At 41.5% G+C, this 12866-nt stretch overlaps 1 protein-coding gene across 1 annotated transcript; it reads right to left on the reverse strand.

Annotated features, from left to right (window-relative positions):
- Positions 1 to 8961: 8961 nt before the first annotated feature.
- On the reverse strand, positions 8962 to 12516 carry LOC310877412 (phospholipase A and acyltransferase 3-like). Its single transcript, XM_083791246.1, has 4 exons — positions 12460 to 12516; positions 11301 to 11409; positions 10284 to 10549; positions 8962 to 9333 (listed from the first exon to the last, which is right to left on the reverse strand). The coding sequence occupies exons 1-4, from the start codon at positions 12472 to 12474 to the stop codon at positions 9190 to 9192; spliced, it is 534 nt and encodes a 177-aa protein (XP_083647372.1). The 5' UTR covers positions 12475 to 12516; the 3' UTR covers positions 8962 to 9189.
- Positions 12517 to 12866: the final 350 nt, after the last annotated feature.

Consider the following 12866-nt stretch of genomic DNA (forward strand, 5'->3'; position numbering starts at 1 on the left):
GTTGCTGCCCTCACTGCTCCCTCCAACCGCTAGCCACCTGAACGGGTGGGCATCGGTGCCCAGAAAATCTTTTTTACATTTCGGGTGGTCCAGCCCGCCATGCCACCACCTCCCATCTCCTCCCAAGTCTCCTTTTAATGTGGTACTACTCGTCGCTCCCCCCGAAGCTCACCCCCTTTCACTCACAAAAAGCCTCCACATAGGATGACAAAGTTGCACTGGGCCCTTGTTTGTTGACTTATCTGGACCAGCGTGTGGCAGCCGTTATGTTTTTTTTATCCCTTAAACACGGTTTGTGAGGGCTTTTTATGCAGGAGGGAGGGGCAGGACAGAGGGAGGTGGAAGAAGACTGTTGTTTCCCTCCTTGGTTATTTCACAGTACAGGAAGTGCCTGTGCCATCGCCTCCACGACCCGAGCAGGTGCAAAGACAAGGCTCAATAACATCTTTGTACCAAACAGGACAGATTTGGGGGGCTTTAAAAGCAACCCCTAGTCCTAGACTTTACCACCACCCCCTCCGTTCTACCCCATCCACCCTCCAACCTCTCCCTTCTGTCTGTGCCTCTTTGGGAACTTGGATGTGAGATGTTAGCAGTGACAGGGCTCTGAGTGGGCGGCCATATATTCCAGTGAATGACACAGACACCAAAGGTAGTTGGTTTTCGGCTCCCATGGCTGCCTTTTCACGTCGCTTTTTTTATCACAGGCTTCTCTGGTCTTTTCATTGGCTGTTGTAATTCCTTCTGTCACAATTCACAATGGTAACTCTAACCCCCCAGGCTACAATAGGAACGTGGTATTATTAGTCCAGAACAGTAACTCTTATCCAGCTCCAGCAGTCATTGGCTGTATCCACGACTGGGGTTGGATAGCCTACCAGAGTGAGAGGGACTTGAATCCCAGCATTCACTGTGTGACATTTGCCATTTAAAAACAGTAAATATGGCATCAATATCTTTCACAGCCTGAGCCTTCACAGATTTGTCCAAATGCTTGAATGAATCAGTGAACTGAACAAGAGGAAAGATGCAGCTAGACTTGGTGATTACGAACTTGTTGACAAAATGTTGCTGAATTATTCCGTTTGTTCTCGAGCATGTAGAATGTAACTTATGTCACACTATGCAATGTACTGTTGTCTTGAAACAGTGTGTGTCAGTATGCACTGTGAAAGCCGGTTTGTCATGTTTTTGCACATTTATTGTACTTGGCAATTATTACCCACTTAATTCCCAATTGACCATATGCACACCATGGCCATCTTGCCAGCAAGGTGGTAACTAGCTGCAATTTCTCATTGACGGTCCATACATCCAAACAGAAATGTCCTATCTGATTGACATCAAACTCACCAACATTGCAGCTCTATGAATAGCTTGAATTATCCTCTTGCAAAGTGTTTGTTTCATTAAAGTCCACCGTAGACATGTTATGAGCTACTTCCTTCCTTCATCAAGAAATTCCTTGCAGGTGATTTTTTGGAGTTAGAGTTTGGAAGCGCTCGTTTTCAGTAAAGCAACCTCCTGCTTCCTCCTGCATTATGTGCAAATTCAAAACGGGTGGTACGTAGGTCCGTTCAGTGATATCCAATTAGCACTTCCAAACTCCAACACCTGCAAGCAATCTCTTGACAGGAAGTGGCTCATAACATATCTATGGTGGATTTTTATGAAACAAACACTTGACGCACTGGCTAGTCACTGAGTGTCATTATACTCTGCACAAATCACATCAGGACACATCACCTGGGCATGTATGGGTGTATATATTAACCCATTAAAACCGGGAAAGAATCATGAGTGTAATTTCAGATTTTTGCATGGGCTATTAAAAAACAGCAGATAAAACTCACATCGTGTCACTTCATGCCGCACTGCGACCTTGTACATCTGCTACATTTTGAACATTTTTGGAAAATCTTTAAAGTGTGAGAACTACTGATTTAGAAGGCATTTTGCAGCATCGGCCTGGAGGCCTATAACAGGGTTTGGGTTCATTTTAGGTGCAATTAAAGTGATGAGGCTTCTTAATTGTGATCCTAATAATCAGTGATAACTGGCTCATAACGCTTCAACCCCAATGCGGTGAAACTTAACAACTTAAAGCCTATGTGGTTTTTATTATTTCTGGAAGTGGTCTCATGACCCAAGCCTCTGCAGCCCACCCAGGATTTCATGGAGCTCTCCAGGGGTGACCCCAGGAACAATGTAGGGTGCTGTAGTGGTTCTGGGGACCAGGCTCAGCCCAGCTGCCCCCACCTGCTATCGGCTTTACTGGCCTGGCCCTGGGCCCCGAGGCCTGCTCCTACACTGCAAGAAATATCATCCTGTATATAGTTTTAAAACTCAACTCAAAGATTAAGCATGTTCTATTTATGGGTATGTGTAAGTGGGATAATGAGACACACACCTCTGCCCACTGACCATGAAACAAGAATGCTATGTGAGCAACAGAATACAGAATCAAATTAACTGAAACTGGTTCAGTTATTCTGATCAATCATTGCACATTTTAATCTTTATTATTAGGTTTTAGCTCTCTAGTTATTTAACTTTTCCCCCTCTGCCGATCTACAAGTTCACAGCACGCTGCGTGAGCTAGCCTATTTTTGCAGAATGTTCGGCCCGTAATTGTGAAGCTATAGGTTTAATGTGGTTGACAGTCAATGGCCTAGCCTGGCATGGCCAAACTATATCACAGCGTAGCTAAAAAATTATAGACACTTCTTACAGTGGAGGCCTGCCTGATCCTCCATGGTTATCCAGATGGGGATGGAAGGGCCCCCTGAGGAAGGGGAGGAGGGCACGTTATAGTGATCCTTCACTCAGCTGTCAGTACGAGCGCAGACACACACACACACACACACACACACGTACAGTGTGTGCACTCACATTCACAGCACTTGCACACATGCATGCACGTATATGTATGAATATGTGCACATCACATTGCTACTTGACTCAGCTGTCAGTGCACCGCACGCGTGCGAGAGAGTACACACACACACACACACACACACACACACACACACACACACACACACACACACACACACACCATGCATGCACATATGGCATGTAGATCACATAGTCCTGTGTGTGAATTCCTGCTGCTCCACCTGCCTTGGCTGTAATGTGGGTTCATTCACTAACAGTGGTAGATTGTGATGCTTGCACAATGCTGGCATAGAAAGTGTGGGGGATAAACACAATTTAAGCCCATAACTAGGCTGTAAGAAAAACACAGATTATTCAGTGTTCTAATGTTGCACTGTCCAGGTTGTATGCGCAGCGCAATGTGCAGGCTGTATGCGCAGTGCAATGTGCAGGCTGTATGCGCAGCGCAATGTGCAGCCTTTTCTTGCTTAAACAGTTTCACAGACACTAATATTCCAAATCCTAAATGGACATTTCTTAACCAATTTCAACCTGGCGTCCCTATTTTGGACATGGCATTATATATATATATATATATATATATATATATATATATATATATATATATATATATATAGAGAGAGAGAGAGAGGGAGAACATTCTTTTTTATCAATTAATTTTTTAATGTGCTATAGTATATTAGGCTTAACTGATTAAAGAGCAAATTTCTCAGTAGAAAAGGATTTGTGCCTTCAAATATAATTATGCCCAAATGCGTAGATGAATAATGATTTGATTGCACACCAAATTTGTTGTAGGACTAATTCAATTAATAAGTATTTTATACACTGCAATTTACAATTTACAATTTAGGCATTTAGCAGACGCTCTTAATCCAGAGCGACTTACATTAAGCAAGAACAAAAATGCATGGGAATACATCACATGAAAACATTCATCATGAAACATGCGTAAGCTAAGAAAGTAACAGTGGAATATCTATATAATGAAACTATACATATATACTACTATGCTATACATATGTACTATGACGTGCTATGACTACATACAATGCAATTATAGTGCTGTCTACATAACAATGCAATTATAGTGCTGTCTACATAACATGCTATAAGTCTGTATCAAATGCTATCTAAGTCTACAGAAATGCTATCTAAGGGGGTGGGGTAAGTGCTATGGGCCATGATGGAGTCTGAAAAGGTGGGTTTTCAGACTACGGCGGAAGATTGGAAGTGATGCTGCAGTTCTGACTGCAATGGGAAGTGCATTCCACAGTTTTGGAGCCAGAAGGGAGAAGAGTTTGGGACGTGTGGAGCGTTGTCCCGGCGTTTTTAGTGAGGGTACTTCCAGCTTCCCTGCGTTGGCTGATCTGAGTGCGCGGGAGGGTTTGTAGGGTTCGATCATACTTGCAAGATATGGGGGAGCCATACCTTTGGTTGCTTTGAATGCCAGCATCAGAGTTTTGTATTCTGTGCGGGCAGTGACCGGGAGCCAGTGGAGGGAGCGGAGCAGGGGGGAGACATGTGAGAATTTTGGCTGGTTGAAGACCAAGCGAGCTGCGGCATTTTGGATCAGCTGGAGAGGCTTAAGTGCACATGCTGGTAGGCCAGTAAGGAGGGAGTTACAATAGTCGAGTTTTGACAAGACTGTTGTCTGGATTAGGAGCTGGGCTGATTCTAATTCGTCGTATGTTATAGAGTGTGAACCTACAACTGCAACATTGTTTTAGTGCAAATTCCAGTTTGGGGCAGGTGCATCTAGAGTCTGAAGCGAACTGTCTGAAACAAAAGCACACAAACAAACTTTTTTCAAAGATGAGTTTTAAGGCATGTTTTAATGGTAGTCTACTTTACATTCTAAATAGACAGGAAGGATGTGATAGGGAGCAAGGACAAGACGTTGCAATACAGGTCACTGGATTTGAACCTAACCTATAACATGTAACACTGTGCTAGCTTGGCATGGCCAGACTGATCACTGCGTGGATATGGCCGGGCCACTAGCAGATTGGTTTGGATTCCAGGCTACGTAGTTCAGTGCCTATGCTTACCAAGTTTCCCAAAAGGCTTAGGCACCAGGATGCTTCACGTGAAGACAGTTCATTTTTCATTCATATACGACGAGCTATGCGATTCATTCAATTCAAACTTGTGCAACAAGAAATCCTAATAAATAAATAAATCACAGCTGTATGAAGTGAGGGGCACTCTTGTCATCCTACATCATCATGAATCATCACATTCCAGCCAATAGAAAGTTGCGTCTTCTCCTTAAAGGGCCACTTCACCCCTCACACAACCTGATCTTTAATGATGTTTAGGGCATTAGAAACACTTTTCCTGGGTTTTTCTGTGTGCAATCTCTGTTTTCAGATATCCTGGTTAGTTCTACATTCTATCTACGTCATTAACACCGAGGCCCCTCCCCTCCGGACTACAACAGTCTAACCTCGCGTCACCTTAGAGTATGCGTGTCACCTATACACGGCTACACCTACACCTGAAGACAGCCCTGAGGAGTGTCCCTAGTCTCTACTCCGTTCCACCTACAACCCCAGGCCACCCCCACCGCTGCATTCCTCAGATTGTTTGTGTACTATCATGGCGTCTGCAGTGCAGAATGATACTGATCCAAGTGATCCACAGACTCCATGGACAATATTTATTTGAACCGGAATACACAGAAGAGCAACCCCGGCGCAGATGAAACGAGCATGCAGGGCAGCCTGGCCCTGGATATTTTTTACTTGATCAAGTAAGTATTTCTGTAGCCCTGAAACATTACATGACTGTCATACGAGCGAGTGTCATGTGACCATATTTCTGCAAAGTGTAAACATTATGTAAACTTGCAATCGATTGCTTTAATGTGAGATATGTATAAAGTTAGGGTAGTAGCTAGGCTATGTATGTGTATTTCAGACTGTTCAGAGTGTTGTAGTACTAGATTTGTTTCATATCAAGATTCCAGTTCATAGACGCAGCCATGTTCTATCATATCGTTACGTTGGGTCCCGAAAATAGAAGTTCTTCAAGCTCACAGCGCATCGCAGATTTGACACTTTGTGAGCTTGTAGGTCTGTTATTTTTGGTGCATCAACGTCATGCATGCAACAAACAAAGTATAAATCAGGCTTTGATCACGTCGGATAGATGATGGCCATATATTGTTCTCTCATTTACAGGAGTCAGGAGGACAGACAATACGGATGTAGTTTTCAGCCTTCAAAACGTGAGAGGAACTGCTGAAGAGTTGTGTTCGCCTATAAAGAAGAACATTCCCTTTTCCATGCCTTCATGTCATCATTTCAAAACTCTGAAAACCGCTATAATGAAGTTATCTAATAAAACGTTTACATGATGTACACCTGCTTGCTGCTCCTTGACTATATGTAAACAATGAAAAAAAGGTTGCACCCCAAATTCCATATGGTGTTCATTTGAACGATTTCATTTGGCAGAAATGGCATATTTATTGCTAGTGCCTCTCGGAACCCACCGTAAAGCTTTTCTGAAATTTGGATGTCACTTTACGTAGGGTCCCTGTGCGTATCTGTGTTTTCGTATTGAAATGATAGAACGCAGACATAAATATCGTCGGATACGTCGTGTCTGCGTCGTTTGACGGCTTCTTTTCGTTTGAGTTATTCTGAATGTGTCAACTATAAGTACCTATACATACCGCTGCGAATTCTCCTGTGGCGCGGAAGCCGTTAAGTATTTTTATTTGTTTGACCGATTTGGTCGCTTTGATTCTTCTTGTTTATTTACCGTTTATTGTACCGCCTCCCGATGTGCGGTTGGCTTGTGCATGGCTACGTTCCTGCCTCTGATCTGCTCTGTCATAGCTATAGCCACTAGCTAGCCAGATAGGCGGTACAATGAGGTGTCAATAAATAAGAAAGGAAGAGAATAATCAAAGCGACCAAATCGGTCAAACAAAGATTAAAAATACTTAACGGCTTCCGCGCCACAGGAGATATTCGCAGCGGTATTTATAGGTACTTAATAGTTCACACATTCAGAAGCCCTCAAACGAACAAAAGCCCTCAAAGAGCGCAGAAGGACGTATCCGAAGGTATTCATGTTTTATTTATGTCCGCGTACCAGGTGGCAGGGTGGAGGTGGAATAGGACCCCATGCTATCTGGGTCTCAAAAATGTCAGAAACTTCAGTAGCATTGGGTTCTGCTTGTAGGACTAATTTATTCCATAATGTGTTGTACATTCTCTTCATGTAATCATTTAGCTGGGGATTGCTTACTATACATACAGTTGAACTACGTACAGTAAAACATATGTTACCATATCCACTAATTAAAAGCATGATGACACGTACGTGGTTACAATGAAACATGTTCTCTGAAATGATTGGGAGTCGGACATGAATATGAAACGTACATTTTGTTTTATTATAAAATGCATTATCTCCCTTCAATGTCAATCACAGACTTTGTTCATGGTGTGGGAATGACGAAACAAAAACACGTTTGTTTATTGATACTATGCTAATTTATATATATTTAGTTTGCTTTGCTATAAAAAGCTACATGACAATTTTCAAACGTAACGCAGACGGCAAGATGCGTCTGCATCTCTGTCTAATTCCTGAAGAGTGAATACTTTCTTCCAAAACAAATCCAACCGTTTACTGGTTCAAGAAAAAGGAGAAGCAGACTTCACGTTGTACAAGAAAGGGCTTCATGTCGTGTTTTTCAGTCATCACTCCAAAAAAAGCTAGCAAAAAGTGGACGTATGAGTCAGTCGACGTGAGGTTTGTTATTCTTGCAAAAAGTTCTGCAAGCTGTGAAGGTTGCCAGATCTTTGACTTTGTGAGAGAAATAAGCAACCATGTCCATGCAAAGTGCAAACAAGCCCAAAAACAATATGCACATATACTTTTGGTTATTTATAATATGCACATAGATATTAGGCACATAAGCCGGCTATTTAAAAAAAGAAATCTTGAGTGGATAAAGTGCAAATGTAGAATATCTTTGAAACATTTTAACACATATCTAATACAGGGCTCCATGGCACAAATTACGTGGAAAAATACAAGTTAATTTGGGGGTCCTTGGCATGTTCATGGAGAACCACTAGTGTAAAAAACATTTGGAAGAAAGCCCAAATATCAACTACATTTTAGAAACAAGCCAAAGAAAAGAATCAACCAGTGAAACACCAATATTTACAAGCAACAAAAATAAGCCCAAAGTTTCTTATAAGCAGACATGGCAACACTGGGTCACTTCCATGTGTTGTTTGTAGAAAATGGGAGGATAAAGTCACACCTACACGCAACCTCCCCCTGAGGAACAGCGCAGCAAAGCATTATGGGCATTGTAGGAATTTAGCAATCCAGTCAACCCCTAGTCAAATACACAGACTTCATTATTTTTCTGGTCAAAGGGTGCAAATTTCAAATTGTGCTACTGTTATCTATTACAAATACCATTAACATTAAAATAAGATCAGGTTGTGTCAGGGGTGAAGTGGCCCTTTAACATCCAGTGCCACCTCGTGGACACCAGTTTTGGTCCTCGTTGCCACCGAAGCCCATTATACAAGAATGAATTTGTAATTCTATTGTGCATGTAATGTGCATATCATCACCTGAACACCAGATTAGAGGAACTTTCGAAATCTGGATAAAGTAAAAAAATCACACCTGTGTGAACTGAGTGGTGCAATTCCCCTCTCTCTCTCTCTCGCTCTCTCGCTCTCTCTCTCTCTCTCTCTCTCTCTCTCTCTCTCTCTCTCTCAGCACTACCCCTCTCTCTGTTTCTGGCACCCCCTACTGGTATTAATAAATGCATGCACGCAGCATTACCCCGTGTTCTAATTTCACGCATGCGCACACCACTCGTGCTCATGATACATGATACACACGGATATTGCTGGCTGGTTGTAGGAGTGGTTGCACCACTCAATTTAAAAAAATATATATATATTGATTTTTTTCAAAAAGGCGTCCAAAGGCGCCATTGGCAATCTTGGCCACCAGGGAGAGGCGTCCAAAGGCGTCATGTGGACGTCTTCACTTTTCTGTCCTCACTTTTTATCCTCTATAAACTTTGCTCAGTCAATCAAATCATCACTATGGGGTGATCAGCCAATCAAATCATCGCTATGATTCATACAAACATACAAAGCTGGGCATAGAGTGGCTAGCGCCCCTCAACAAAAACAGAAAAGTCAAAGAAAAGTCTCCCAGCACCGTGGTGATAGAGATGACGTATGCAACGGCATCTGGAACAGAGAATTGGTACCACCAGTTTCTCAAGCGGCTTCATTGCCATCGGTGATGATGACCTCTCCTGTGATTATCTTTGTTGTCATCTTTTAGCAGGGCCCGAAAGAGAAGGGCCCCAAACGCTACTGCTCCCACAACAGCAACACCTCCTATTGCAACCTCCGTGCAGGCTACACGAACCTGAATATGCATAATATACATACAAGTGAGGGTTAAAGACACATTCTGATCTCTTTACATATTTCTGATACACTTCTATGCGCTTATCTTCTAATTTGACATAGACAATTATAGGGTTGCAACTTGCAACAGTTAAGTGTGTTTTATTCTGTTGTTTACTTTAACATTATGTTCTTCAGATGTATGTACACCTTTTAAACTGAACATAATGAGGTTTGTCTCTATGTTTGCATTTGAATGGCTCATGCGGTTCATGTTTAAAGGTCTGCAAGTCACATGCCCTGGAAGGATTATGGGTTTGATATCCCCCGGGGATGGCAATGGTAAATATGTACTGTATAGTATGATCTTATAGGACATGAAGGCTTCTTTGAGACAAATGATCCTCAAACAGATAACTCAATTTGAAATAGTTGACATTTGGCTTGGCAAAACAGTTTCTGTTTGACAGTCATGCTAATAAACTATCGGAAGTTTCACAAAGTTAGTCGAGTACAGCTGCAACAAAAACATGCTGGTAGTAGCAGATGTGCTTGGCAGCTTGGCAATCGTCTGGTGTGAAAACAGGCGAATCATTGCACTAATCATCTGCAGTTCCTTGAAATACTGACAATCACATCTGCTTCACTGCAACGATCACTGCAACGTGTTTGATCAGTGTCTTGTCAAAATGAATGGCAGGTGCAGACCCTTGGTGTACAGTATCACGACGGTATTATCCTGTCATGAATCTCATGATGGTTTTAGGGCTTAGCTTCCTCCACTGAACAACATAAGGGATGGAAGCTTTACGCTGGGTCTATTTGGGTCCATTTGTACAGTTAAATTATATAATTATTTAGCTTTTTATAAAGATGGCAGTATTCATGTAATATTGTACACTGTGGTGTAGTTGCATCTATCCTGCTGTAAGGAATGCAGCCTGGACAGCTATGTGCTGTGATACCCACCTGCCGAGACTCTGGCCTGCCGTATCTTAGCTCTGTGACAAAGTGTTCACAGTTGTTGGAGGCGACGCAGTAAGGTCGTATCTGCCCCACCAGTCTCCGGGCCGCTCTGATGATGAAACCAGGCTCGAAGGGCGAGTACCGTTCGTCCAGCAAGTTGTTAACCTGGAAGTTGTCGGAGCCAACCACGTCGCACAATCTCTGGCACCTCACTTGCGCTTGATCATGAATAAGTGAATACAGGCGGCCCACGCCACCCTCCTCTTCGGCTGAAAGGTGGGGGAGAGTGGAAGATGGTAGTCAGACCAGTAAACAACATAACCACTTTAAACCTGGCATCACCATTTTGGGGATGTCTTTATAAAATAATAAAAATAGCAGACCCTACAAAGTTCAGTATATCAGCGTTTTTCACCACACGCACGACAAAGTACAAAATAGGGCGTAATTAAGTGTTTTAGTAGAGAGACTACGTTATCATTGTAGGTGTTGTGTTACTATCAGGACCCTACCAGGGCCCAGGAAATGATTCTCCGTTTCAAAAAGTATTTATTTAAAGACCGTTTAAGCCTCATACAAAGCCAACTCTTGTCGTGACAAATCATGACAACAAAACACAATTTATTGGGCCAAACAAATAATTAGAAAAAAGAAGAAAACGGCAGGTTACAACACTTTTTTTTAGTTGTTCTTCTTTGTAATTATTTGTTTGGTCCAAAATATTGTGTTTGTTGTCATGATTTGTCACAACTCAAGTTGGCTTTGTATGACGCTTATAAGGTCTTTAAATAAATATGTTTTTAAATGTATATGGGAAAAATGCTTTGGGAATTATCTCCTGGGCCTGGCGTCGTCATGAAAGGGGGCGGGACTGCGACGCTCTATAGACCTTCTCGCTCTGCAGTTTACTCACTACAAGGGGCCAACTGAAACAGCAAATTAGATTTTCTTCTGATTTCACGATGGCTTTTTGTTGTCATATTAACTAATTAACTACTGGCTAGTAGAAAAAAGACTCACAGGGTGGCATCAAGTGAATGACCTCATAGTGTCCAACATAGACTGCCCAGTGCTGATACAGTCCCCTGAAGATCTCAATCAGATCACCGGGTTTAGGCTCCTTCTCAAACTAAAAAAGAAGCATGAACATTATCAGAAATTTTATTTCAAATAATTCGTAACGCTGTTAACATTTGCAAATGTTAGGCCCTATTGAACAAATATGACATAGTTGACCAGTTTAGCAAACACTCCCGCCTCATGTCATGTGTTCCTTTGCACCATACCAAATTTGCATAGTGATTGGTTTGTTTGTGAACTTCTTGTTCCTGCCAATATATGTCAATGTAACCATTTAAAGTTGTTTTTGTGCAGTGGTGTAAACGTAAGTAACAGTAAGTACATTTACTCAGTTACTGTACAACTTTCTGTTACTCTGTGTTTTACTTGAGTATTTACATTTTTGATAATTCTACTCATACACTACATCATAGAGACAAATATTGTACTTTTTACTCAACTTACACTTTAGTTACACTTTCAGATTTAGAATATTAACATAAAACTATGTAAATTATTTTTGTGTGATGTAATATTTATAATGCGTTAAGCTACCCAGCAGCATGTAAGTACTGTAAATAAAATCAGCACCAACTTTACCAGCTGCATCATTAAAGTGATGAACACATAATTGCATTTCTAATGGAAATAGACCATTTTGCACAAAAATATTATGTAGGACTTTTACTTTACATCTTATTTCTACATTGTGATATTATACCTTTTTAATTGAGTAAATGAATCGGAGTACTTTCACCATTTGTTTTCATGTTTTTTCATTTTTCATAGTTTAAGTGAAAAACCTGACAATGGTCTTACATAATTTCACATCGTTGTGGCATAGGCTTGAATTGAATCATGGCAGTATGTACAAAGACTAATTTTATACAATTTCACATGTAATATATTCATTTGAAGAGACTGTTTTCTCTCCCAAATAATGAACAAATATCAAATTGTAGGCGGCACTGTATGGCAAAGGACTGGCAATTGTAGGCAAACATTGTAATGTAGACAATGTTCATGTTGGTGTACACACTGAACAATACTTCAGATTGATTGTACAAGCAGTTCAGTAGCTGTGTGAATAACAATAGTACAAAAACAGGAATTCACTTACCAGTGTTGGGGCCATGACTATATCTCTGGATCTACCTCGGAGGAATGACTTGCATTGAACCAGTTCTTTTTTATATTCTGTGGAGGGAAAACAAAACCACGCCCCAGAGCCATAAGTAGGTTTCAATTTACAGTAAACTGCAATGAATGAACTGATAACTAAAGGGCCCATTGGGGCCATCCCTGCTAAAAAAAAAGAACAAATTGTGACAGGGATAACCTTTTCGAGCCCAGGCCAGCCATAATCCAGAGATAGCACCGTTCCGGTACAGTCTACCGCGTAAATGACATGTTCACAAATTCAATACTGAAACACTAGCAGGATTATTGTCATGTCAAAATTCCACTTATTCAACTGGGATGAAGAAGGTATGGTTACGGTACATCCCAGGTAAAATAATGCGCCAC

The sequence above is a fragment of the Protomyctophum parallelum genome (genome assembly GCF_964188405.1).
Source record: "Protomyctophum parallelum genome assembly, chromosome: 20".
Classification (NCBI taxonomy): Eukaryota; Metazoa; Chordata; class Actinopteri; order Myctophiformes; family Myctophidae; genus Protomyctophum; species Protomyctophum parallelum.

Coding starts and splice junctions, on each gene's coding strand:
- LOC310877412 (XM_083791246.1), bottom strand. Junction 10,550..11,300: donor CATTCACTTGATGCCACCCT/GTGAGTCTTTTT, acceptor CCCACCTTTCAG/CCGAAGAGGAGGGTGGCGTG. Junction 9,334..10,283: donor GCAGGCCAGAGTCTCGGCAG/GTGGGTATCACA, acceptor ATGCATATTCAG/GTTCGTGTAGCCTGCACGGA.